Source organism: Pogona vitticeps, chromosome 7 (genome assembly GCF_051106095.1).
Source record: "Pogona vitticeps strain Pit_001003342236 chromosome 7, PviZW2.1, whole genome shotgun sequence".
NCBI lineage: Eukaryota > Metazoa > Chordata > Lepidosauria > Squamata > Agamidae > Pogona > Pogona vitticeps.
The window spans coordinates 18,950,950-18,978,189 of record NC_135789.1 but is presented as its reverse complement, the minus strand read 5'-3'; the positions used below and the strand labels follow the sequence as shown (position 1 = coordinate 18,978,189).

General features: G+C 51.0%; 1 protein-coding gene and 1 long non-coding RNA gene across 5 annotated transcripts in view; one reads left to right on the top strand and one right to left on the bottom strand.

The window, feature by feature from the left end:
- Positions 1 to 9,194, bottom strand: part of LOC110079303 (uncharacterized) — a 16,361-nt gene extending 7,167 nt beyond the window's left edge. The window contains exons 1-3 of the long non-coding RNA XR_012080627.2: positions 8,255 to 9,194; positions 6,054 to 7,202; positions 1,153 to 5,287 (exon numbers count right to left, since the gene is read on the bottom strand). This is a non-coding gene — a long non-coding RNA (uncharacterized LOC110079303). The remainder of the gene's footprint in view (positions 1 to 1,152; positions 5,288 to 6,053; positions 7,203 to 8,254) is intronic.
- Positions 6,705 to 27,240, top strand: CBARP (CACN subunit beta associated regulatory protein). 4 transcript variants are annotated; one of them, XM_072978205.2, is made up of 11 exons: positions 6,705 to 6,844; positions 12,475 to 12,804; positions 12,913 to 12,992; positions 16,219 to 16,364; positions 16,945 to 17,006; positions 19,068 to 19,233; positions 19,428 to 19,605; positions 20,612 to 20,737; positions 21,594 to 21,801; positions 22,796 to 22,982; positions 24,110 to 27,240. In XM_072978205.2, the coding sequence occupies exons 3-11, from the start codon at positions 12,939 to 12,941 to the stop codon at positions 25,224 to 25,226; spliced, it is 2,244 nt and encodes a 747-aa protein (XP_072834306.2). In that variant the 5' UTR covers positions 6,705 to 6,844; positions 12,475 to 12,804; positions 12,913 to 12,938; the 3' UTR covers positions 25,227 to 27,240. The 4 variants fall into 4 exon arrangements, with proteins under 4 accessions (XP_072834306.2, XP_072834302.2, XP_072834305.2 ...); XM_072978201.2 differs by having other exon boundaries at positions 12,909 to 12,992; XM_072978204.2 differs by lacking the exon at positions 6,705 to 6,844 and adding an exon at positions 11,768 to 12,050 and having other exon boundaries at positions 12,909 to 12,992.

Sequence of the window (27,240 nt, the reverse complement as noted above, 5' to 3'; positions counted from 1 at the left end):
GGCTTCTGGTGGCACAATCTTACCACAAAGCCCTTTCTGCCACGGACTTCACCCTCTCCACCCTGGAGAAACTAGGGTTGAAAATCAACGCAAAAAAGTCGAACCTGATAACCTCCCAGGTAGTCTCCTACATAGGAGCAACTCTGGACTCTGTTCACACAAAGGCCTTTCTGCCACTACAGCGTATTCGCAAGATCCAGGTGGCAGTCTGCAAACCCACACCGCTCACAACAGTTACAGCGCATGAAATACAGCACATCCTAGGCCTGATGGCATCCACCACCTCAGTGGTACCATATGCAAGATTGGAACTCAGACCCCTGCAATCTTGGTTCCTCATTCAGTTCGATCCCGTGACTGACACATCCTCAAAAAAGCTAAAAATCCCTCCTCACTTAGCTTGACATCTCGTTTGGTGGACAAGACCCAGCAACTTGTCACTGGGAAGGCCATTCCACCCTCCATACCTGTCCATACAAGTTGTCATGGACGCCAGCCCCTGAGGATGGGGTGCACATTGCCAAGACCTACGAGTTCACGGCCTCTGGACTTCAACCCAAAGGTTCATGCACATAAATCAGTTAGAGCTGTTAACTGTCATGAAGGCCTTCCAATCCTTCCTGCTGCGCATACAAGGGTGTGCAGTGCAATTGGTAACAGACAATACCACAGACAAGGTGGAACCCGATCCAAACCTCTCCTTCGATTGACCATTCGATTTTGGAAATGGTGCCGTTCACACGACATTTTCCCACAAGCGATCCATATTGCTTCCAGGGACAGCTCCCTGGCGGACCATTTGAGCAGGCTGCTCACCAGAATGCACGAATGGGCTCTAGACCAGGCGGATTTTTCTCGAACTTTGCCACCATTGGGGGCAGCCCACACTAGACCTCTTCGCATCCCATCTCAATGGCAAGTGCGACTGGTACTGCTCCAGGGCGGGCATGGACGCTTCCTCCCTCGGAGATGCTTTCCTCATACCGTGGTCGCGAGAACTAACTTACCTGTTTCCCCCAATACCACTGCTTTTCAGGACAGTAACCAGGATTATCCAGTACCGAAGAAATGCAATCCTCATTGCCCCATGGTGGCTGAGGCAGCCCTGGTTTGCTCACCTATCAGAAATAACGGAGGAAGTATACCACCTACCTCAGATACCGTCCCTCCTCTCGCAGAACAACGGGGCCCTTCTCCATCCCGATGTCCGGTCCCTTCACCTGACGGCATGGAGGATAACCCCCAATTCCGTGAGGTACTAGATCAAGCGCGAAAGCCATCCACCTCTCATCTACACAAGGGTAAATGGAAAGCCTATACCAAGTTTGCCCAAACCAAAGGCATGACCACAGTACCAGTATCCCTACCCACAGTACTTACCTTCCTGCTGCATCTCTTCAATATGGGACTTGCTCACTCCACTCTCAAAGTCTACATTTCGACAGTCGTCGCTCACCAACCTCCTCCATCCGTTTCTGCCAGACTCTTTTCCGACCCTACACTTAAAAGATTTTTAAAAGGCCTCCAAAACATACGACCTCCTTCTCAAAACATCGTACCACAATGGTCCCTTCCACTGGTACTGGAAGCCCTCACCAAGCCATCATTTGAGCCGATGGCTACCTGCTCAGAGAAGTTGCTCTCTCTAAAAACCACATTCCTGGTGGTTATCACTTCGGCCAGAAGAGCGAGTGAACTCGCCGCTTTACGGTCAGACCCTCCTTATCTCCAGATGCCTCCCGATAAGGTCACCTTGTACATGGACATCTCCTTCCTATCAAAGGTGGTATCGGACTTTCACATTAATCAGTCCATTGTGCTTCCAACATTATTCCCTTCTCCGACTACGCTGTTAGAGGGTAAACTCCACTCTATCTATGTCAGAAGGACCCTTGCCTTTTACCTGCATCGTACCAAGCACATTAGACGCTCTCTGCGTCTTCTCCTGTGTTACCACGGATCACGTAAAGGTGCTCCTGCTTCCTCTCAATCACTATCTAGATGGATTGTTCAACTCATACAGCTGGCTTACCAGCTGGCTCATAAGCCTGTTCCGGATGGACTGAAGGCCCATTCCACCTTGACAGCCCTATTCAAAGGTGTCCAACTGCAAAATATATGCAAGGCAGCTACCTGGGCCACCTGACGTTTGCCAGACACTACCGCCTGGATGTCAGAGCCAAAAATGATGCGGCGTTTGGACGGGCAATACTGTCATCCTTGATACCGTGACGGCCCTCTTTCCGGTGAGTACAGCTTGCTATTCACCCAATTGTGTGCATTCACAGAGACCACTACTAAGAAAGTTAGGTTACTTACCTGTAACTTTGGTTCTTCTAGTGGTACTCTTTGAATTCACACATCCCTCCCATCCTCCCCCTCTGTCACAGTACCATTCTATGATACCATGCTTATCTAATTTTATACGGTAATGGCGGACTTGGGGAACTGAAAGGAAGATGGAGGAGGCGGGGCCTATATACCCGCGGGGGGGAGCTAATTGACTCTTTTTCTAAAGCTCTAGAATCTTCCGGACGTCCTGCACAGGCACAGGATTAACCCAATTGTGTGAATTCACAGAGTACCACTAGAAGAACCAAAGTTACAGGTAAGTAACCCAACTTTAACCCCATGACAGATACGCCCTACATACGCCTCCAGATTACTCGTGAGCTTGCGCACCAACCCCGCTGGTAATCAACCCAGAAGACTTGTCCCTGGGACGACTGTTTGCTCCGCTCCTACCTACCTCGAGAATCACGACAGACTCCAGTCTGGTCGGATGGGGAGCCCACTGTACCAGTCTTCATATCTACGACACCTGGTCAGTGAAGTAAAGCTTTCTTCTTTTTAACAATCTGGAATTGCTGGCCATCTTCAAAGCATTTCGGGTGCTCCTCCCTCTCATGCTAGGCATGGCTGTCCATGTTACTACGGATAATGCGACAGCAATGTACTACGTCAGCAAACAGGGAGGCATGCATTCTCTTCCTCTACTGTACCTGACTGTTCAATTTTGGGAGTGGTGTCTAGAATTCCACATCTTTCCATCTGCTGTGCACATCTCTGCCCAGGACTACACATGGACGGACCATCTGAGCAGGCGAACATACCAAATACACGAGTGGTCTCTGGACCATTGCACATTCATCAGAATCTGCAAGAGATGTTTTTTTTCCTGCCATAGATGCCCTTGTAACTGAGGTGAACAGCTAGTGTGCCATCTATCTTTCATGGCCTGGACTAGGGGTAAACTCTCTAGAAGACGCCCTCATGGTGCTTCATCTACATGTTCCCTCCAATACCTCTCCTACTGCGCATAATAGTGAAGACATGACATGATAATGCCACCTTGATCCTCATAGCCCCATACTGACCCAGACGTCTGTGGTTCACAACGCTGCTGACAGTGTCATCAGGCTCCATGTCTATTCCTCATCTTCTGACCCAGAATCAAGGGAAAACGTACTGTCCAGACCTACAAGCTCTTCACCTCACGGGGTGGAGAATTCCTCCTCAATAAACTCCACATTATCACACTCCAGGAAGCCCTCTACCAATCAACTCTATTTCTGCAATTGGCTGGCATTTACCAAAATTACTACTACTCATAATCTCCCTGCCTCTCTGCCTTGTTTTCGCTACCCTAAATGAAGAGGTTTTCCCTCCAAGGGGCCAGTCTATACCACAGTGGACTCTTCACACTGTCCTAAGTGCCTTTCACGTTCACCGTTTGAGCCACTGACCACAACTGCTGAACATTTGTTGACTTTCAAGGTTATTTCTTAGTTGCAGTTACTTCCAGTAGCACTTCAGGTGGCTCCTCCCTTCCTACTTTTTTTTACCTGGACAAAGTTATACTGCACCCAGATGTCTCCTTCATACCCAAAGTTTCTACTGAGTTTCATGTTCGGCCGCCTATCGGTCTGCCCACTTTCTTTCCTAACTGCCTACAGATGTAGAGAGATCACTTCACCTGCTAGATGTTTGCAGAGCATTATTGTTCTATGTTTACAGGACTGCTTTTTTCTCAAGTCTAATCACCTGTAGCGTGTGAACTGGAAAAAAAAATCCACTACCACGCCTGGTGAACGCTCACTCTACCGGAACTTTGGTTACTTCTACAGCTTTTCCTCACGGGTGTCCCGCTGCTAGACACCTGCACAGCTGCCATTTGGCCCGCTCCGTCAGCCTTCATCTTTCACTATTGCCTGAATCTGCGGGCCAAGGAGGATGTCATTTTTGGACACGTGGTCCTGTCTGCTGTTTTGCCGTGACGTCCCTCCTCCTTTTTTGAGGTAGCTTGCTAATCACCCATTAGTCTACATTCACAGAGGCCACGAAGAAAGAAAGGTTACTTACCTGTAACTCTGGTTCTTCGAGTGGTCCTCTGTGAATTCACACGTCCCGCCCGTCCTCCCCACTTTCTGTCACGGCTGTCTCGCCTTCAGAGCAGCAGCGGAATTTGGGGAACTGAGGTAACTGTTAGGGCAGGCGGACCATGAGGTTCTGGGGGGAGGAGCCAAAAAGTGTTACTTTAAGCTCTAGAATATTCCGAGGCCTCTGCGCACACACAGGCTTAACCCATTAGTGTGCATTCACAGAGGACCACTTGAAGAACCAGAGTTACAGGTAAGTAACCTTTCTTTTTTATTATTCATTTTAGGGGCCTGCTGCACACCCTGCTTTTATCCCAAAATGGTGGCTTGAGGTGGATCTCGTTCCGATGCAAGATTAAAACCCTGGCGGCCATTTCCTTTGGCATATTTCCCCTGTACGTATTACGCCATCACGTCGGCTTCCAGCTTACGTTGCCCTTACGAATGAAGGGCCTCACAAAAAAGTCCAGTGGCCTCCAAACTCAAGACCTGTGGCTTCCTTTATTGAGCGAATCCATCTCACGGGTGGCCTTCGTCTTTTCCTACTGCCTTCTAAGCATTATGGCAGGTTTGGTCTCCTCATGATCGACCCAAATTACGACAGCCTCCCATTTCCTTGTGAGGCCTGAAGTTAATGAGAAAGGGGTGGACAATCTGGGGAACTTATCGCTAGTCTCCTCTGTGAGTCTCTGTACTTCTGCAGTGCAGCCCGGATCGGGCACAAGAGAGGACCTGGCCTTAAGCTTCCAAAGGCAAGCGCTTCACCGGTGATTGCTTCCAGCGAACCCGAGGGGGACCTCAGATGGAGCTTCGTTCCTTTCAGGGGGGCACTGCTTCCCAAGACCAGAGGCCAGTCCCTCTGCTTTGACGTCAAGGCTGCTGCCCGGCTTTGGGTGTTGTCCTCAGGCCTGAGAGGAAAAAACAACAACAAAACAAAACAAAGGAGCTTCCAATGACGTTCTTCACTGGGTCAGCCCAGGAACGGAGCCATCCACCTGAGCTCTTTCAAACAGCGGAGGTAACCTCTTCTTTGAATGCCTCTGTCGGCAGTTTTTCCGTCCTAATAGAAAATGTTTCCTTTAAAGCAAGTCAAGCCGGCATCGTTCGGGAGATGGGTCCAAATGCAGGAAAGGGGTTCCTCTGAGTGTGTGCCGAGTGCTGGTGGGAGCTGAGTCCTGACACCACAAAAGTGGCCTGGAGGGTTTGTCTCTTACCCCTTCCCCGTGCTTTTGAGGTTCTTCCTTCGAGGAGCGACACCCAGAAGGAGACACCTCTTTTAGTATCCGCTGATTCACTTATCTGCAGATTCACTTAACCCCACTGGCTGAAAACACTAAATTAAAAAGATTTAAAAAATCAGAAATATGTTCTCTCCAGGGTGCATTTACCAGAACAAAAGGCCACACAAGATACAGCGTTCTAATATTTCTGCATTTTTCAGCATCTGCAAAAGCGATGGAGAGTCTTGGAACCTACAGTATTTGGAAGCCATTCCTTCTCACACCTAAAAGTGGCTGCAACTACTAGTTTCATCAGGCCTGATCCCCAAACTAGTTACTTGTAACTGTGTTACTTCCTAGCTCTTGTTCACATGTATACATTCTCTCTCCCTCTCTCTCTCTCTCTCTCCCTCTAACTTTCTCTGCCTATGCTGTGCACCATCGCCTTACTTACAATTTAGGGCGACCCTAGAGCCCTCCGGACTCCCAGGTTTTGGAAACTCCGGGCGCCGCGGCTTCCTTTATTGAGTCAGTCGGTCTCACATCAGCTCCTCTTCTCCTCCTGCAAGCCTCTGCCCATATTCTGTGGGTGTCCAGGTAGATTTCTCAAAAACCTTGATGGACTTTTTGGACGACCCTTTCCCTTCTGAAAAGCAACGTTTCCCGATTTATCGGCGGATCTCCATGCCTTTGCAACTCAAGGCAGTGGGTAATTATGTAAACCCCATGGATTCAAGGGGTCCCCAGTTAGAGAGAAATCCGCGTGTATTCACAACCCTCCCTGCCGGGATGCTGGCCGCTGTGGTCCGGAAAAGTTACTTTCCCACATCCGCCGGCTGAAAAAAGGAACGTTTCTCGCTCCCCCTGGGCGGCTTTGCCTGCCTTTCATTTTATGTAACCTTTTCCCCGCCTCCTCCTCTGTCGCCCCGCCCTCCTTTTATTCAAATAAGCGCCAGGCCTGGTCCAATCGGAAGCCACCGCCGGCCCTTGAATGACACACGCCCACGCCCTCCCCTCCGCTCGGGGTGTGTGGAGGTCACGTGGTGCCTCCGCGTTCCGAAGTGGGTGGGACCCTTTTCATTCATAAATCCTGGTTTTGCCCCCCTTTTAAATCACAATTAAATTGGTTCAGAGGGACGGGTGCGGGGACTCCCTTCCAAATGATGATGATGATTTAGCCGTCTCTTGGAGGTTTTCTTCGCTTGCTTTATTTTTGCACCAGGGAGGAAGATGATCACTGACTAGGTAAGTCCCCCCCTTTTTTTTCCTTCTTCCCATTTTATGCTCCTAGTTGTAACCATCATTTTTTTTGTCTTGAAGACCTACGATCCTCCCTCCCCTCCTCCTTTTCCGGCTCGTTTTTCCCTACCAGGGTCTTTTCGAGCATCGCCTCCTCCCCACCACCCCCGCTTGGGCAGGAGACCCATTGAACGTTTCATCTCTCTCTTTTTTTAAAAGACTTAAATCAGATTTAAAAATAATCAGAGAGCAAGAGAATCAACTCTCTCTCCAATTTTGAAGATATTAAACCGGTCTTCGTCCATCACAGAGCAGATCGGAACACATCCCTTTTCTCTGAAGGCTGGGCTCTTATTTTTCCTTCCTTTAAAAAAAAAACATGAGTCAGTCCCTTTATTTTGATTTCTTAAAAAATAATTGCCATTTTCCACTTTTTCTTTATACTGGAGAAAATAAGTATAGTGGTCAGAATAACCACTTTATTTTTTTTCTTCCCCTCCCCCCCCTTTTTTATTTTTTTACTTCCATAAACGTATGGGGGGGACCCCACACTGAAAATTAGGAATAGCCCTTCCCCGCCTCATTAATCCTCTCCCTCCCCTATTGATCGGATGTTTTGAAGAAAAAAACGACTGCTCATTTGACATTTTAAACATGTACTGTATTCTGCCATGATATTTTTCTCCCTTTTTATTTTCTTGAAAAGGAATAGGTGAGACCCTTTTCTGTATCTTGAGCATAAATAGAGAAGGAAGATGAACTGGGAGGGATAGTGGTGTTGAGTGGCCAGAGCTTGCAGGGGGGGGGGAATATATATATGTATATGTATGTCTGTCTCCCCCTGCAAATATATATATATATATATATCCTTGTGTGTGTCTATTTACACGGTTTTCTTTTTTTGGGGTGTGTGTGCAAAATATAAAACCTTTCCTGACCCACTTGACTTGATTTCCCCAAGGAAAGGGTGAGAAGAGAACTGAACCTTTATCAAACTGATATTATTTTCCTTTAAAAAATAAAAACACCACCACCCAAAAATACACACACACGCACACACACACATCACATCACATTTCAGCCCATGCAATGTCTGCCTAGTTTATCCTGTTATAAGGACAGTGACACAGTTTTTTAAAAAATTCTATTTCCCCATTCCCTCTATTAAATAGATTTAATTCACCATGCTTAAAGAAGGAAAGATAATATGTCCCAGTGCAGAGAACTGGATTTGATGGTAGCATTGCTGGGTTTTATATGCTCTCTCTCTCTTTAAAAATTGGTGTGTTTAATCTGGAAATACCCTGGCTCGCCCTCCAGATGTGGTCTTCTCCATCCTCCTGAAATGATGGTGCAAAACCAGCTGTGAAATTCTTCCTCTCCTCCCCCCCACCTTTCCCCTCCATTTATACTTACCTGGGAGTCAGCCCCATGGGATTTGAACTGGATTGACTCCAGAGTAGATGGGGCTTAAGGAGGCGGCCGACAAAACCTGGCGGCGGGTCAGATCCAGGTTGGCAGGGAAATCCAGTGGGGAAATCTTCCTGGCCAGGCATGGCCTCTTCCTTCTGGGCCGGATCCTGCCTTTGAATCGCCTCCCCCCCCCTTTCCCTGGCTTTGACTCTCTTCTAGAAATCCTCGCCTGACATCTCGCAGCTGCTGAATCCAAAATAGCCCTTCTTGAAAGAGGGAGGAAGCCTCGTGACTGCTTCTTTATGATGGCAGAGACTCATCATCATCATCATCATCATCTCAGAATGGCAGAGCCTTATGGATCACGGAGTCCACCCCCCACCCCCAGTCCGGTCAAGGAGGCCCTGAGGGCGGAATCAAACTCCCAGTAATGATGATGATGATGTTTTTAGTTTAAACTTGCATCTTTTATAGAATACCCAGTCCATGTTTTTGTCATTTTGATGAACTGAACCTGGTGTTTTTGAATGATAATAATAATAATAATAATAATAATAATAATAAATGCTAAGAAGCTACAGCTGTTCTGGGCTCCCTAACCTGAAAACCAGACACCCTTTTCTTAGGTTTTATTGATGCAATTCGCCTTGGGTCCTTTTATGAGGGAAAAAAGGCGGGATAATCATATTTTTAAATCAATAAATCATGAATACAGTTTTTATCCATGCTGTATAGAAGAGGGTTTTCCAGGCCATTTAAGAAGTGTCTTCTGATCTCTCCAAGCCACCAAGAGCTCCCCCCTCCCACTTGCTTGCTTCTTTTCTCTCCTATTTTATCTGCACAGCAGCCTTGCCAGGTAGGCTAAAACAAGAAAGAGCAATCTAAAGACTCCCAGTGGGTTTCGTCTTTCCTTAGGGACTAGAACCCTGATTTCCAAAGTGCCAGCCCCGATCCAGTGGTGTCCAACCTTGGCCCTCCAGATGTTCTTAGACTACAGCTCCCAGAAGCCTTCACCACCACCTCTGCTGGCCAGGATTTCTGGGAGTTGAAGTCCAAAAACATCTGGAGGCCCAAGGTTGGACACCACAACCCCCGACTCTTCATTTTCCAATTTATTTTTACTTTGGTGTGCGTTTTCTGGTCTCTGCAGAATCTGTTTTTTGAGTTGTAGTTGTTCAATTTGGGAAGGGGTGGGTGGGGTTGGGGTTCAGGAAACCAAACAGGAAACATTGAATCCTGTTTAATCTGCAGTTGTTTTTGGATGGTGCTGGTAGAGGAGCAGTGAGAGAGGCGTGAGGGCCGAATAGAACCTCCTTGCCCAGGAGCAGTCTACCCTCATTGAAGCTCCTGGCCACGAGCCGTCTGGGGAAAAAAAACGGCTTTTGTCAGCTTCCTAAACAGGACTAAGATCTCTGATTATACACGCCCTTTTCTCTGTCTGATGCAAACCAAACGTGGGGATTTTCTTGAACCCTGGGGGTGGGTGGGATGCAAAAGATTGCTTGGCTGCATTGTGTGCAAAAGAAAAAAAAGAGAAAAGAGCGAGAAAAAGTAAAGAGAAGGGAAACGCAATGTCTCGGTTCTTCCTCCCGTGTCACCATGGAGATGAAACGCTTGCATCACAGCGTGATGGAGAGCCATGAGATTCTCGCTTCCTCTCCTCCAAGCGCTTCGCCTTCGGGGATGCATTTTTTTCCTATTTTTTATTCTCAGAACACCGACCCTGACAGGCAGCCCCTCTTGTCTCTCTCCTCCCCATTCAGTCCTTCTCCTGGCTTTCGAAGCGCTCTGCCTTCCCAACCAAGAGCTCGCTCCAAGATGATGCTCCGGGGCATACGCAGAGTGCTGCCCCCCCCCCCGGCCCACACCCTGTCAGTTTTGAACTGCAGCTCAGGATTTTTCACTCCCGGCAGTCCGGCCTGGTAGAATCCTTCACCCATTCTGCTCAGAGGGTAAAAAGCCTGGCCGGAGGCGCATCGGTGCAAAACGGTGCGGTAAGTGCAGTGCCTAGACCTGCAGAGCTGGAAAGGGACTCCTCAGGATCATCCGGTCCAGCCCCTTTCAAGGAGGGACCAGGGAGATTTGAACTCCCAACCTCTGGCTACACAGCCAGAGAGACCTCCACCCCACCACAGTCTCTCACAGTAATCCTTCCTCTTCAGTTTCCCTCACTCTCTTGAGAAACGCAGATTCAACACCTGAAGCAGAATAGCAGCCAGGGTGATCTCTCTCTCTCAGTCTCTCCCTCCCTCCCTGCAGGGCTAGCATTCTAGGTGCAGGGAATTCTCAAGGTTGGTTGGTTTTGTTTGGTGGGGGAAAGTCACCCAGTCAATCATCGTGGTGCGTCAAACAGGGCAGGATCCTCTTAACAAAAAACATGGGTGAGGAGGGAGGGCGAAGAAAAGAAGGTAAAAAGAAATGTAGGGAGGTACACAAAGACACACACACAAACACCCCTCATATCATGCTGGCACACTAATTGAGGAAAAAACACCTCCCCCCCCCACATGTGGTGGATAGGGGGCTGGCCAGCCCCGTCTGGAGCAAGTCGGAGGGCCCAGCCTTCCTTCCCCCAGTCATCCCTTGGCCTTCCTTCCTTCCTCTGTCCCCCCTCCTGGTCTCTTGGATTCACCTTCCCTTCTTAAAACTCCTTATTTTTTCCACACCACTCTCCGATTGCCCCTGTCCCTCTCTCTCCATTCCTTCACCGTCCCTTTCGGTCTTCTTGGGTTCCTCTTTATTTCCTTCCTTCCTTTTTTCTCACAATCATAAAACCTACCTTCCTGTTTAACCTTATTTCCATCTTTCTTTCTATATTCCCTGATTCTATCCCTCTCCTTTCCTTTCCTTTCCTTTCCTTCCTTCCTTCCTTCCTTCCTTCCTTCCTTCCTTCCTTCCTTCCTTCCTTCCTTCCATTGATTCAGCATCAGCTCTTCCATTTCTGTTTCTACATTCATTTGTTCATTATATTCAAGATTAGCTACTTCCTTAATTCTTTCATTTCTTCGTTCCATCGTTTCTTCATTTCATTATTTCCCACCTTCCTTCTATTCATAAGCGCTTTTTCTTGCTCCTTCCTTCCTTATTCTTTTGATTTATTCATTATCAACTCCTTCCTTCCATAGATCTTTCTTTCTTGCTCCCTCCTTCCCTCCCCCCTTCCTTCCATCCTGCCATCGATTTGCTCCTTCGGTCCTTCTATCCCTTTTTCCTTCCTTCCTTCCTTCCTTCCACATATTTATCATCAGCTGCTTCATCCTTTTGTACGTGTCCTTTTTGGGGGGTGGGTGGGAGCGTTTGTGTGTGTGTGTGTCCCTGCAGGGTGGCCTGATGGGCGAGTGATGGGGGTTGAGTTCTCTGGGCGCCCCGGCTTGCCCCTCGTCCTCCTCCCCAGGGCACCCTCCCCCCCACCCCGTTACAGAGATGCAGAGGGGCGCCCCCCTTCCCAGGGCTCAGCCGCCCTCCTGCTGGCAGGCAAGGGCCCGGCTGCCTCCTTCGGCCTCCTTCTCCCCCCCCCCCGGACCCTGGCTGGACCTCCAGCGCCCCAGGCCGGCACCCTCCCCCTGGCCCCCTTTCCCAGCCGGGCGCCACCCTCCTCTCCCTCTCTCTCCCCCCCAGCCCCCCAGCCCGTTTTTTTTCCTGGTGGGGAGAAGCGGTGGTGAGTCACCCCCGCATGCCGCTGCTCTCCCTCCGCCTGCCTGCCTGCCTGCCTGCCCGGCTTCCAGGCTGGCTGGGAGGAGGAGGAAGATCTGGGCCCAGAAAGGCTCCTCTTTGGGCATCGGGCGTGGATGCTGGACAGGTGGGGGGGGGCAGCCTTGGGAGGGGGAGGGCCGAGTGGGGGCCTCTGCTGGAGGCACAGGCCATGGGGGGGGCACAGGTTTCCAAAAAGAAGCCCTCCTCAGGCAGAACACGCAGCGGGGGGGGGGGGGGGAAGAAGGAAAGCTGCTGGGGGGGATCCTCTCTTCCTTGCATCTCCCCCCCCCACTGCGAGGGAAGCCCCCTCAAAGCATCTGACAGAAAGGGGGGGGGGTGTCACCGAGAAGGGAAGGAAGGTAGGTAGCTCTCCCCCATGCCACTTCCTGCAGTCCCCCCCCACCTCGAAACCTCGGCTTTTTCCTTCCCTGTCTCCATCCTTTCCTAGGGAGCCGCAGCATCCCCGATGAGCGTGTTCCCCCCCCAGTGCCCTCCCCACCAACTGGCCTGTCTTCTTCCTCCCTCTCTAGTCGGACCTTCACAGCTGGGCGGCGAAGGAGGAAATCCCCCCATCCAGGGAAGAGAAGAGAGTACCCACCGCCACCGTCTTTTCATCTTCCTCCTCCTCCTCCTCCTCTCCAGAGGTCCCCAGAGGCTGGAGCCCAGAATGCAATGAGGGGCAGAAGCCGCTACCCACCCCCACCATTGGGATTTTGGGGGGCCATGTGAGCTCTGGGGGGGGGAGCCAAGGCGGCCTGGAGAGCAGGCGATAGAGAATCGGAGGACGAGTAAAAGAGAGGAGCAAAGAAGAAGAAGAAGAAGAAGGCCATCGCCTGGGCTGCCTGCTCTTTTCCCTCTATGTAGGTCTTCCTGAACCCCCCCTTTTCCAAATCCCCTCTAAGTGGACCCCCTGGTTTTCTGGAGGCTTCGTGGTTTCTTTTTTATGGCTGGCTTTCTTGCTTAGGCAGACCCTCCTTCCCTTCCACGGTGGACCATGAGCCAGGATGCGTCCAGCGCCTGGGAGAACGCCACGGCCAGTGGGGTGACGGTGAGTAGGGTGGTGTGGGGTGACCCCCTGGCTCAGAGGGTGGGGGTGGGGGAAAATGCTGGTCTGGTCCTTCCTGCCCCCTGCTTTTCATCCTGTCACCTCCCACGCCACCTTCGGGGTGTGTGTGGGTGTGGGTGTGATTCGGGGCCCAGCTCTCAGGGCTCGGCCCTAGAGGCAAATCTCGCCCCCTGCTCTATTCCTATGGGTATGTGTGGGGCACCCTACATGTCTGAAATGGGCCCTCCCACTGTGGAATGCTGGGAAATATTTTTCTCAGTGTGTGGGCACAGGGGCCTCTGACTATGTGCAGAGTGCTTTGTCGGTTTCACTTTGCCTTGTCCTGCTTTCCCTCCTGGGGCTCGGCTATAAAGGTCCCCCCCCCCAAAAAAAAGCACAGTTAACAAAAACACACACACACACACACACACACACACATACAAAACAGAACTTGGATGGGTCAGGAAAGTTTTTGAAAAATTCATATTTTAAAAATGTCTTTGTTTTGAACACTACAAAAGCCGGTGGAGGGAGCTGCAATGTATTTTAAAAGGCTTTAAAATTTAATACCCACTTCCCTCCCCCCTTTGTTGTTGTTGTTGTTGTGGGGAAAGGGAGTGGGGCAGCCTTATGGGGCTGAAATAACACCCCTGGGGTGGCCCTCCTGTGTGCATACCAGAACACTCACCTTACTTTTCATGCTGTGGACTACAGTTCCCATAAGGCTTTACCTGGTCACGCCAGGCAGGGCAGCGAGGGGGGTTGGTGTTCCTCCTTTCTTCCCTGCTTGGACACACTGACCGCTCTGTCGATGTGTGTAGGCGGGATGTCTTTGGTGGTTCACCCACCCCATACACTACAGCCCATAGTAAAGGATGATGGGATTTGTAGCCCCAAACTGCCAATGGTTACGTGACTCCGAAAATGGGGAAGAGACAGTGTTGCCGAGCTTGCTTTTCACATTCCAGAAGTTCAACCCTCTGCCCCCACCCCCAGCCCGGGAACAATGTTTGGGGGAATCCTTCGTGTTTGTCATGGCTGGCTGGCTGGGGATTCTGGGTGTTGTAGTCAAAACAGGTTAGGGAAACTCAACTCGTGGGCAGCAACAGGACAGTGCTAGGAGAGGTAGTGAAATTTCACATGGGCCCCTCTGACAGCTGTCCTCTGAAGATGCTGGCCACAGAGACTGGCGAAACGTTAGGAAGAACAACCTTCGGAACACGGCCAAAGAGCCCGAAAAACCCACAACAACCATTTCCGTTCGCTATTTGTTCATTGCCTTCCTCTTCTGCCTTTCCTCTAATGGTAGGAGTTCCCAGACCTGGCAATCCGGCTCTCCTCATACTCCCAAAAACTGAGCTGTTGGGGCTTCTGGGATTTGTAGTTGAAGAGCCCCCAGGAGGGGCAAGGTTAGGGAAATGGAGTGTGTGCAAAGTTTCTTGAGGGCATGCTGGAAGTTGTAGTCCAAAACCACAAATCTACACCCTTAAATGGAGAACAGTTGGATTCGCACCTGGTGCTTTGCCTTTCCTCACAACATTCCTTGCAAGGTTGACCAGACAGGGACTGAGACAGAGAGAAACGGGAGGCTGGGGTCTCCCCATGACTTTTCCTATTTCTGGACAACCAGGACCCAGATTTTCGAAATCCTCTAGCCATTATAGTGCACTGCCTTCTGATTCAGTTCTCTGATCTCCCATTCATTGATGCAGAGATGTGGAAAAGCCCCTACCCCTCCAAAAAATAGTTGGTTGTGTGCATGTGAAAATTGAAAATAAATAGATTCTAAACAGGTGTTATCTGTATTACCGTATTTTTCCATGTATACAACTATACTTTTGTCTAAAATCTTTAGACTAAAAATTGAAGGTCATCTTATACACGGAAGTAAGATGAGAAGAGAACAAAAACAAGTGGAGGGGAAAGCAGGGGTCAAAGTGATCCTGCAGCGCGTTGATCCCTTTCCCTTTACACTTGCTAATCCCCACTTAGATTTCTTAATTTTGGATTAGAAAAGTGGGGGATGTCTTATACATGGGGGTGTCTTATACATGGAAAATATGATAATTAAATGAAATAAAAAGTAAAAATTTTATTTTTAATTGATCCATTTTGAGGGTGGGGAGGGACTTTTTGTCTGGAGAAATTGATAATGTATTGGGAGTGGGGGAACCTTGTGAGTCCACAGAGGGGCTCCCCAGGGATGCCCTCTTTTGCCCTTAACTGCCAGAAGAGCGAGCAGCTTATTCTCCCAAAGAAGCCGCGTTCCTTGCCAAACCGAGGAGATTTTCGAGACACACAGACAGACGGTGCGGGAATTCATCCCTGGTGGGGAATTCCTGGGTCCTTTCCCCCATGATGGGAGGGCCTTGGCAGGAGGGCCCCCCGCCCACTCTCCTCATGTGCCTTGTCCCTGGCATTTAGTAGGCCCAGATAGACTTCTGTGGAAGGAGGTTCTGCTCTGTTGAAACGGACCTCCGGAAGGAAAGTCTGCCAAACTAGATCAGACCAAAAACCTTTTGGGCTTCATCCCTGTCCCTGGGAGCATCTGGCAGGCGGGTGTAGCAGTTAGCATTCTGGAATAAGAGATCTGGGTTCAGGTCCTTCACTGGACCAGGGACGTAGCTGGTTGACCTTGGGACAAATTTTATTCTCTCTATCTCTGCTTTTCTGAAAAACCTGGCCTAGCTCACAAGGCTGTTCTGAATTATATGATTCCCCCCTTGGCCTATCGATCTGGATGTGCTTATGTATACAAAAGAAATCCACAAATAAACCAGAGGCTGTCAGCAGCCCGTTCTTATTTCCAGCACGTATATGGACTCTGAACCTGGTAGGTTGAATATACAGTAACTGTACCGCAGGCACAGTGGTTCCCAACCTTGGGCCTCCAGGTGTTCTTGGACAACCACTCCCAGAAGCCTTCACCACCACCTCTGCTGGCCAGGATTTCTGGGAGTTGAAGTCCAAAAATATCTGGAGGCCCAAGGTTGGGAACCACTGTATTGGGAGATCCACTTTCCAGTGCAGTGGGAGCGGAAGCCACGGAATACTGTATTTGAAGACATTCAGACTTCTATGGGATTCAGCCATTGTGTGGGGCAAACAGTTTGGTCTCTAGGAAAAGGAATTAAAAATGGGTGGTTTCCTTCCTTCCTTCCTTCCTTCCTTCCTTCCTTCCTTCCTTCCTTCCTTCCTTCCTTCCTTCCTCCCCAACCCCATCCTACAGACAGTGCCGACTGAAGTGAGCGCCCAGGATGGCTACGTCCTCCTCTTGGTCCTTCTCTCCATCTTCATCGGGGGCACCCTGGTTCTCATCTTCGGTGTCCTGATTGTTTGCCGGCGCTGCTGCGAGACGGACCGCCGGCACTCCCGGTACGGGCAGGAGGGAGCGGCAGAGTCGGGGACCTCATGAGCAGGAAGAGCCACACATGGTCTGAGGCCGCTTCTCCCCGGCCAGGAAAACGAGAGGGCCTGGCTCTCCAGATTGTGTTGGACTACACCTCCCACTGGGCTTAGCCCAGGGTGGTGGCATGCTGATGGGAGTTGTAGTCCAACACCCAAAATCTATGCCCGGTTCCTCCTCCTCCATCCTTTAGTGGAGCCATGCCTTCTGGAGCTAGAAAAAGAGCTGAAAAGTAATATTTCCCTGTGAAACTGAGGGGGGGGGAGAGGTTCCCCATCGTTCAGCTCCAAACCTAGCTATACCTCCACGGCGGGCATGGACCCATGAAAGGAAGGGCCATGAATGTGCGGGTGGCCGTGACGCCATGCCAAGGCCTCAGCCCGGCCTGGCCTGCCTTGCAGGGCCGTTGCAAAGCTGATGATCTTTTGTCGAGGGGAAGCTCCCTGGGTGGCCCCAAACGCTAGCAGGGCTTGGAGAAGTGGGCTGGTTCCCTGGAAGTTGGCATTTGCCCGCTGTTGTGGTGATGGCCAGTCCTCCTCTACTTTTCAGAGCCAGCGATGACCCGGAGAAGACAAACACCACATACTTAGAGGACACCCAACCAGCTCAAGGTGAGGACCTCGACCCCCACGACCCCCCACAACCCTCACCCACTCCCCCCATGGCAGCCTCCCCTGCAGTGGCTTCCCAGCTGGGATGGCAGCTGGATTGGGATCTGCTCCTCGGGGCTTCGGGAGAAAAGAACTGAGGGTTGGCCAAGCGCCGTGACTTTGGGATCTGCTGCCTCTTCCCCCTCCCAGGAGCCTCAGCCCCTCCCTCAGGGAAAAGAGAGACCCCGAGCAGGGGTTTGGGGCCAGGGGCGGCCTTTCTCCCCCTGCTTTCTGCTGCATCGTGCCTGGCCCATCTTGAGCCTGTCTGCTCCGACTTCCTCTCCGATTCACCTGAGGGGGTCAACCTTTCGTGGCTGAGGCAATCAGACGGGAGACTTTAGGTTCATGGTAGTGTGTGCATGTGTGCATGTTTGCCGGCAGTGAATCCGCTCCGGATTGTCCTCCATGAACCATCTTTTGTGGGGAGAAGTTCAGCACAGCGGAGAGCCCCTGGGAAGCTGGGCTAGGTTTTGTTTTTGTTTTGTTCATTCGTTCGTTTAGTCGTGTCCGACTCTTCGTGACCCCCTGGACCAGAGCACGCCAGGCCCTCCTGTCTTCTACTGCCTCCCGGAGTTGGGTCAGATTCATGTTGGTTGCTTCGCAGACACTGTCCAGCCATCTCATCCTCTGTCGCCCCTTCTCCTCTTACCTTCACACTTTCCCAACATCAGGGTCTTTTCCAAGGAGATGGCCAAAGTACTGGAGCCTCAGCTTCAGGATCTGTCCTTCCAGTGAGCACTCAGGGTTGATTTCCTTTAGAATTGATAGGTTTGTTCTCCTTGCAGTCCAGGGAACTCTCAAGAGCCTCCTCCAGCACCACAATTCAAAGGCCTCAATTCTTCGGCGGTCAGCTTTCTCACTTCCATACATCACTACAGGAAAAACCATAGCTTTGACCAGTGGTTCTTAACGTGGGCAATAATGCCCCTCAGGGGGTGATTTCATTTTTCAGGGGAACGAAAAGGGGCGGTGTGGGGGTGGTGGAACAGAAGGGGGGCGGTAGGGGGGGTGCTGGAGCAAGCCAAACCTGCATTGTGGTTTGTTTTTAAGCCCTTTTAATATTTCTTTTTGCATCTTAAAATTCACTTGTAACTAAATCATTAAATGTTACTGTTTTTTCGGGCATTTCATTTTCTTGCAATTGAATTTTATTTTCAGGGGTCATTGGATTTAAGTGTCTTGAATAAATAAATAAATAAATAAATAAATAAATAAATAAATAAATAAATAAGATATTGCCATGGGGAGGGGGGCAATGATAACTTCCTCAATGGCTCAAGGGGGCGTTTCTTTCAAAAAGGTTAAGAACCACTGGCTTTGACTATTCAGACTTTTGTTGGCAAGGTGATATCTCTGCTTTTTAAGATGCTGTCTAGGTTTGTCATCGCTTTCCTCCCAAGAAGCAGGTGTCTTTTAATTTCGTGGCTGCTGTCTCCATCTGCAGTGATTATGGAGCCCAAGAAAGTAAAATCTGTCACTGCCTCCATATCTTCCCCTTCTATTTCCCAGGAGGTGATGGGACCAGTGGCCATGATCTTAGTTTTTTTTTTATGTTGAGCTTCAGACCGTTTTTTGCACTCTCCTCTTTCACCCTCATTACAAGGTTCTTTAGTTCCTCCTCACTTGCTGCTATCAGAGTGGTATCATCTGCATATCGGAGGTTGTTGATATTTCTTTGTTTTGTTGCCAGCTTGCAAATCTGTGTCTGGTTTGTTGCCTCCGATCTTGGTCATTTTGGCCCTTCGAACTGGGTTGCACCAGGCCGGGGAGTCTCCAAACACATATTTATATTCGGATAAAAGATCCTTCTGCTCGCTCTGCTCTCTCTGGCCCTTCAAATGCTGGGGATTCTACTGAGACTCCAAGCAAGTAGGGCCCTCCCCCTTCCACCCCTGTGTAAAAGTTTGAATCCATTCCTTTGGGACTCAACCTAGACAGAGGATTGTCACTCACCCATCTTTTTCCTTTCCTCCCTTTTTCCCTCTCCCTTTCTTTGGCTCCATCCCTCCCCCTCCCCGCCAGACATCACCATCAAGGTGGATGATCCAGAGTGCACGTCCAGCTCCAGCTACCGGGATGCGGAGAGTGAGAGGTTCCTGTCCTCGGGCAGCGCCACGGGCCGACGGGTCTCCTTCAACGAAGCTGCCCTCTTTGAGCAGAGTAAGAAGACCCAGGAGAAGGGGAGAAGGTAGGTGCCGGGGCAGCGCGGGGAGGGGTTGACCCCGTGGGCTGCCATCGAGGCTCCCCCATGAAATGCGGAAGTGGTGGAAAGCCAAGGGGACCATGAGGTTCGTAGTCCGACGCGCCATCTGGATCGTTCCATTCGGCCTCCCGGCTGGTTTTATTCTGATCCTCTGACATTTCGCACTCACTGTGGCTCAGGTACACTCTGACCGAAGGAGATTTCCACCACCTCAAAAACGCCCGCCTGAGCCACCTGCCTTTGCCGCCCTCGGCCGCCCTCAAGATCGTCACCATTCACGAGTGTGAATCCAATGAGAATAGCATTGCTATGACGCCCCGCCACCCGCCCACCAAGCCGAGCCTTGCCATATTCCAGGTGAGTCTTCCCCCCATCAATCTGGGCCCTCCCACCAAACTCTGGGTCTTAGCTCTCTGTTAAGAGTCTAGTCCTCAGTGATTCTAATTGATCCCCTATGCAGTTTTCTAAAATGGAAACCTTCAGGGCTTGAACCAGCATTTGATGTGATCTGCAAAGGCGTCACTGCAGAGCTTAGAAACCTGACTAGTTTGGACTATAATATCCAGCATCCACAGTCAATTCTGGGAACTGCAAAAAATAAAATAAATCAAAATAAAATAATAATTAAAAAAGAAGTAAGGTTTCCCTGCTGGACATTTAAGGTGTTGTCGTTCGGAAAATGGACTAAGACCTTTCATTTTGGGGAAAGAACTGTCATTGAGAAAAACACAACTCTGAAGTACTTTTGTTTTGAATTTGTGCTGGGCGAAAGCTGCCTTATTGGGAGCTTTTAAAAAAGCACCTTATATCCTTCTGTATGGATGAATAAAATTCATATCTTTGAAATAACGCTGATTTTGCTGGAGGGCTTAGGACGGGAAGAGGGAGGGAACTACTAGTTTTTGAGTGAAACAGAACTCTCTTGTCACTTTTTGGAATAGTTCTGTGAAGAGCTTTCTGTCTTTATTCTTGGTGTATTTGTCTGTCTGTCCTTCCTTCCAATCAATCAGTCAATCAATCAATCACGGTCTGGTGCCACGGGATGCCGGCACGTGTTGGCTTTTTGCATTCCACAGAATGCTTCATCACAGCTGCCCTCCTGGTCCTCTTGCTAGTCTCACAAAGTTAGGATGCCAAGCGGGGGCTGGGGCCGGCATTTTGCGTGACGGCCATCCCAGCGGGTTGGAGGAGTTCCTTTCTGGGGTGGGATTTGGGTTGCCACTCCCAGGCCTGCGGGCCACGTATTAGGGGAGATGTGGCTAGAATAAGAGGGTGCCTTTTCCCTCCATGGCAGTCCTCCCCCCTCCCTCCCCCCAGGAGACCCTTCCTCCTTTTCATGTTCTGTCTCTCTCCTTCTCTCCAGCCGACGGGGACTGCCTTGCCTCAGACGGCGCTCACCGGGCACGGCTCGGCCCTGCCGGGGGACACCTTCAACTCCACCGTGGAGGCCAGTCCCTCCCTCTCCTCCGACTCAGGCGAAGGGGCCTCGGTAGGTCAACCCAGCGTGGGGATCAGGGCCGTGCAAAGTGAGACAAGGCATATTTTAATGTTTTGAGCTGGTGGTGGTTGGGAGGGTGCCTGCATGGCACTGCATGGCACAATGACCAAATGGCAGGGGTGGGGACACCCAAAGGTCATTTAATCTCTTTCCTTACAACTGGAACCCCTCTGGGTTTGAGCCCCGACTTCTCAAGCGACAGAAAATCAGCTCTGCTCCATTTTCCCACATGAAGCCATTCGGATATTTTCAAAATGGCTGTTCTATGGTTTTCTCATGTCCTTCCCCCCCCCCGTATCAAGTCCCCCCCCCCCGCTTTCTCAGAAGTCTTAGGGTCCCCTTTTGTGGCAGGTTTTGGTCTTGCGAAGGTGTGCCAGTTCTGCTTCTGACCGCTTCGCAAAAGACACATTTTAATATCCTGGGGGTGGTGCAGAGGAAGGAGCCACTAAGACCCATCTTTGCAGCCAGTTTATTTATTTATTTATTTATTTATTTATTTATTTATTTATTTATTTATTTATTTATTTATTTATTTGACTTATATACCGCCCCATGGCGCTACAAGCACTCTCCGGGCGGTTTACAATTTAATTATACAGGCTACACATTCCCCCCCCAGCAAGCTGGGTACTCATTTTACCAGCCTCGGAAGGATAGAAGGCTGAGTCAACCTTGAGCCGGCTACCTGGGATTTGAACCCCAGGTCGTGAGCACAGTTTTAGCTGCAGTACAGCGTTTTAACCACTGTGCCATGAGGCTCTTTACACTTAGCTGCCTCAGGAGTCACAGCCTCCGACACTATGCCATGCATGACTAAATTCTCTCTCTCTGTATCTTTCTTCCTTAGTCGGATGGCACAGTCAGGAGTCCAAAAGGTGCCAGACCCGGAAGTGCCAGTGCCGCTGAAACTACCCCGCCACCTGCTCAGGGCACCGTCCTCCACTTTTTCACCCGCTTGCGCCGTCATGCCAGCCTGGAAGGAGCAAGTCCCTACTTCAAGATCAAGAAATGGAAACTGGAGACCAGTCAACGTGCTTCCAGTCTGGATACACGAGGTGGGTGTCAAATCCACAAGCCAAATGCTTCATTCTTGTCTTTAACCCCAGTATTGAAGAGATGCTCCCATCACCTGTTTTCAGGTCTGTTTTTAATGGACAAAGTGTGGGATTGAATCTGTTATGTGAAGGGTGTGTGCTCATCTGCTGAACAACCGATCTTTTCTTGAATATAAAGATACTAATCTTCATGGGTTTTAATCAAGTATTATTTTAAATGGAAAGCAACTGTATATTGAGAAAACCAGAGAGAGATCTTATTTGAATGCTTATATTTTGCTTATTTTTTCCTTGTGTTAATTTTGCCGCCTAGAGTAGTCCACCACGACTAGATAGGCGGGATATAAATTAATTAAATAAATAAATAAATAAATATTTGCTTATTTTTTCCTTGTGTTAAGATGGTGACACATAACCAGAAAATACTGTGTTTTTCTATACCTAAAACAGTGTGTGAGATGGTTAGAGCAGTGAACTGAACTTTGGAGAACCAGCTTCAAAAGGGGCTGGACTAGATGACCCTTGTCCCTTACTCTGTAGTTCTCAGATTCTTAGCGAGCTGTTGAATTAACGGTGGTATTTGGAGGCCAGCCCCTTCAATTTCTTAGCCTAGCTTACTTCACAGGGTGGGTGTTGTGCTGATCAAAGTGGGGAGAAGAGAAAAGTGGCTATACCACCTTGGCCCCAGTGAGGGAAGAGTGGGATATAAAAGTAGCTAAAAATGAATGGATGAACAGAATGAATGAATGAATGAATAAATGGATGGATGGATGGATGGATGGATGGAGGGAATGAATGAATGGAAGGAAGGAATGGAATGGATGGATAGAATGAATGGATGGATGGATAGAATGAATGAATAAACGAATGGATGGATGGATGAATTAATAAATGGGATGGAACAGATGGATGTTCACAAATATCCGTAAATGAACGTACCCAACCACTGCCTCCGCTCTCCTCCTCAACGTGGCTTTCCAACTCGCAACCCCAGGGTCCCCGAAGCGCCATCAGTTCCAGCGCCAACGAGCCGCGAGCGAGAGCCTGGACCAAGAGGACCGGGACGCGCACCAGACTGACATCATCCAGTACATCGCCCGGACGGACGACGTTGTGTTCCGCCCGGTGGCCGGTGGGCCTTTCCTGCCGGCTCCGGCCAGCCCGCCTTTATCTCTCGGCAGGTATTTTTCTGTAGATAAGTGGGACGGGAGGGAGGGAAGGCTGGGGGGGTTGTCAGCCCCGGAGCAGACTCTTCTTCTCTGCTCTAGGGCCGCCCCCTGCTTCTGGAGCCGCTTGGGTCCCACGCGGTTGCCTCTTTTTTTTTCTTTTTTTTTGTACCCGGGTGCCCCCCCCCCCCCCAGTATCCAGATCCTGACAAGCTGTAAAGAGAAAAAATGGCCATCAGCCAGGAGGGATGGGAGTTGTCATCTGAAAGGCCTGATGGCTTACGACGAACAAGCCGGGCTGGATTTCCGAGGGGGGAGGCCGTGGCTCATGGGGGGCATCATCCTCCAGCAGCCAAGGAGGAAGCAGGCCAGCACCCTGCCTGCCCTGATGGTTTTCTTTATTAAAAGGAGAAAAGGAACGGCTTATGAGACACAAATGACTTGCAGTTGATTCTTTCCTCTCTCTTTTTTTTTGCAACCACGAAGGGGTAACTTAAGTTTTCTTACTGTGGCAAGGGACCGAAGTTTAGTTACTTTTCAAGTTACAAGGTCCGAACTGGTCTGGGTTCTTTCTACCATGAGCTGGTGATTAAAGACCCATTAAAAGTAACTATTTCTTTTTTTATAAATGAAAAAAATGAAACCCCCTTTTGGTGGAAAAAAATGGCAACCCCAATTTTGCAACGGTTATTTGTACGGAGCCCAGAATGGTAGGTAGAGTCGTTGAAATGAACAAGAGCAGATCCTTTTTAAGGGCAATGTCATGATTTGAATCCATAACTTCCTCTACGTAAGGAGGGCTTCACTCATTTGGAGTGACTTCTTCCTTGCCTTTATGAATAATACCTGAATATGAAAGCGTGTCTTTGATAATAGCACGTCTGTCAATGGGAATCCCGTTTTCCTGCCTTTTACGAAGGGTGAAATAAAGTCATATAAAGCCCCGGAGATGCCCACCCTGCCACCTCTGGGCTTTTTTTTGCCCAGCCAGTGATTCTGGGCGGTGTGGTCGAATGGGCTGAAAAGGTTTGCTCCCTGTCATGGGAGCTCTGATGACCCGGCGGTGTGCTGGCGGAAGAAAAACATTTCAACCTGGCGCGGTCTCCTAAGGCTGACCAGGGTTTCTGCATTGCCTTCTGCAGGCTAGACGCCACCGAGCCTCCCGCCCCGCCCGCTGCCCCTGCCGAGCCCCCCGCTTTGGAACAGCTGCCCACCCCGCTCTACCACGACATCTGGAGCCTGCGGGCCTCGCTGGAGCTGTACGCCTCGTCGGAGCCGGGCAACGACCGGGACTCGGTGCGCAGCGATGGGGGCGACAGCAGCCTCTCCTCCGGGGGAGGCTTGCCCAGCTTCCCGTCCTCGTTGGCCGACGAAGCCAAGGGAGGGGGCGACGACCGGCCATGGGGGAAGCCCAAGCAGGAGAGCCTGGAGTCGGAGGCCGGGACCCGCAAGTTGCTGCAGATGGACAGCGGGTACGCCTCCATCGAGGCCCGAGGCGGGGAGGACCAGACCGCCTCAGAGAAGCGGCACTGTTTCACCAGCGCTGGCCGGAAAGCCACCCTTTTCGAGAGCTTAGAGGACCAAGAATGGCTGGAGGAGGAAGAGCCGGAGGATGTGGCCGGGGCTGTGGGGGGCCCACCCCCCCACAGCCCGCTGGTCTGGGCCCCCTACGGGCAGACCTTCCCTGCCCGGGAGGCCTGGCCGCGCCGGGACTACAGCATCGACGAGAAGACAGACGCCCTCTTCCACGCCTTTGTCCGCCACGACCCCCAGTTCGACGAGTCGCCCCTGCGGGCCAAGCACCGCTCCCGGACCCACCTCCGGAAGCAGTGGCAGCGGGCCAAGCAGTACAGCGACCCCGGCGTCCGCTACCCCTCGGCCCTCGAGCGTCACCGGACCCCCTTGCGGCGCGGCGACAGCGTCAACTACCCTCTGGAGGGGCGCTACCAAGGCACCCTGCCCCGCATCGTCAGCTCCGGAGACGAGGAGGTGGGCTCGCCGGCTTCGGAGGCTGGGGACACGATCCAGGTCATTGAGGAGGAGCCGCCCGAGGAGGCCAAGCTAGTGGCCGACCCGTACGGCGACGACTGCCTTGAGGGTGGGCAGTGCCCGGCCTTGAGCCCCCTCGGCACCGACCTGATGGACAAGATCTCGGGGGGCCTGGGGGACAGGTTCTACATGCACTTGAGGAAACCCCGAGAGAGCCCCGAGCACGTGGTGGCCGTGGCGGAGGCTTCCCCTGACCAGAGTCCAGAGTAGAGGGAGGAGGAAGAGGTGGCCAAGCCCACGAGGAGGTGGCCAACCTTCCTTGTTTCCCCTCTCTCCAGCTCTCTCTCGTGCCTCCTGGACTGGGCAGGGCTGCTGTGGACCTTGCCAGCCAGCCGGGGGATGTATGGCGCTCCGGCAAGGACCGGGGCGAGGCGCCATCTTGGAGGAGCACAGGGGCGTCCTCTCTCTGACGTTCCCGCCCTGCTGGGTTGCACATGGAGGGCTAGCAGGAGGCACCGGCCACTGCTGAAGCTCCGTGAGCAGAGGGCCTGTAGACAGCGCCTTCTCCTAGCCGGAGAGCCGAGTCCGCCAGACATGGGGAGCACCCCTCCTGCAGCCTCCAGGCTGCCCCAGGCCTGCCTTCTGGCCGTGAGCACCAAGGAGGGAGACGGCACCCTGGCCACCGTTGGCGGGCACCTCTGATCCCTCCCCGGAGGGTGTGTGTCTGTGTTTGTGTAGGGAGGGGGGTGGATCCTCCAGACCAGGTCTTCCCCTCCTCACCTGCAGGCCCACCGATTTGCCAAAGCAGGGGCCTCTCCGGCGCCGCCAGGAAATGCCGTTTTAAGGGTCTCTTTTCCCTTCCGGCTGAGACAGGAAGGTGCCCCAAACCTAGCGAAGGCCCAGCGTTTACCTCACACTGGCTCAGAGCTCCTTGTAGCAAATATGACGGCTCTTTCCCCCCCCCCCTCCTGTGCTCGCTCTCTCTTGTTTTTCACGAGCAATAACCACGGCCTCTCCATGCCTTCCACCCTCCTGGCTCGCTCACTCGCTCAAGTGTCCTCGTGGCGGGAGGTCCCCGAGAAACCCTGCCTTCCAGATGGGACAACTTCCTGCTCCTGGCTGGAGCGGGACCTTTCCAACCCTTCTGTCGTCGTTCTTCTCAAGAGCTCTTTCGGGTGGTGCAAAACAGGACGAAAATGAGCCAGCCTCTTCCCAGCCGGGGTTTCTGGGCAGCCGGCCACGAAAACCACCTTTTCTCTTCCGGTCCTCGCTCTTCGATCCGAGTCTCCATTTCCCCCAGATGGGTTCCTACGCTCTCCTCTCCCACTCGGATCAGAGTTGACCCTTTCCAAGGACATGGCCGAGATCCTACGGACATTTATTGGCCATGGATCTGGTAGTGAGTGATCCAGAGGGAAATGGCGTCTAGCTCAAACAGCTCAGGTTTCTAGTCCTCACAAGGTCCGGCTTGTAAAAAGAACGGGGCCGTCTCGTCGGTCTGTGCACAAAGGCATCCAATCTTTCCAAATATGGGCAAAGCGGGTGTGTTAACTTGTATGTGTGTGTTTTTTCTAAACAATTATTTATTCGTGGACATGGTGGTTTTGTTTTGGAAGAAGAATGCAGATTTATTTTGTTGCACCTTTAAAGCAGATTTTATTATTATTATTATTATTATTTAAAATTTATTTTAATTTAACTGAATTGTGCCAGCATGGGAGCAAGAGAAGGCAACAAAAGAAATATCGAGGTGGGGTTTGGGGTGGAATGAGTTGAAACTCATAATTCTGAGCATGAAAGGGCAGGACTGTTAAATCCTGCAAACTTTTTTGGGGGGTTGTTGCTTCAAATCCTTTTGTTTTATGCTTGAAGTATTTGCATGCCAACCTGGCATCTGCTTGGTTGGATTATTGTTTGAAGGGGACGGGGGTGTTCGCTGAGGGTAGGGGGCTAAGATCTCTCTCCCCTCCCGCCTTGGGGGCATTTTTTGTGGCCCAAGCTCCCCTTTGTGCCTCACAGGGCAGAAATGTGGGGTATGAGAAAGGACAAGAAAAGAACTTCTTAAAAACCGAAACCACGCAGTAACAGACGGCTACAAATGATCCATCAGATCCTTTTTCAAATACTATTCAGATGACGTCTGACTGTCCTTGGGGGATCGGGGGGGGGGAAGAGGCAGGCAGGAGGCGGCCCATTTTTCCGTGCTGTGTCCAGCAACACAACCAAACCCATCAACTTCCTTTTGGAAACAGACTTTATTAAAATAAACGATGTGCCAACTGCG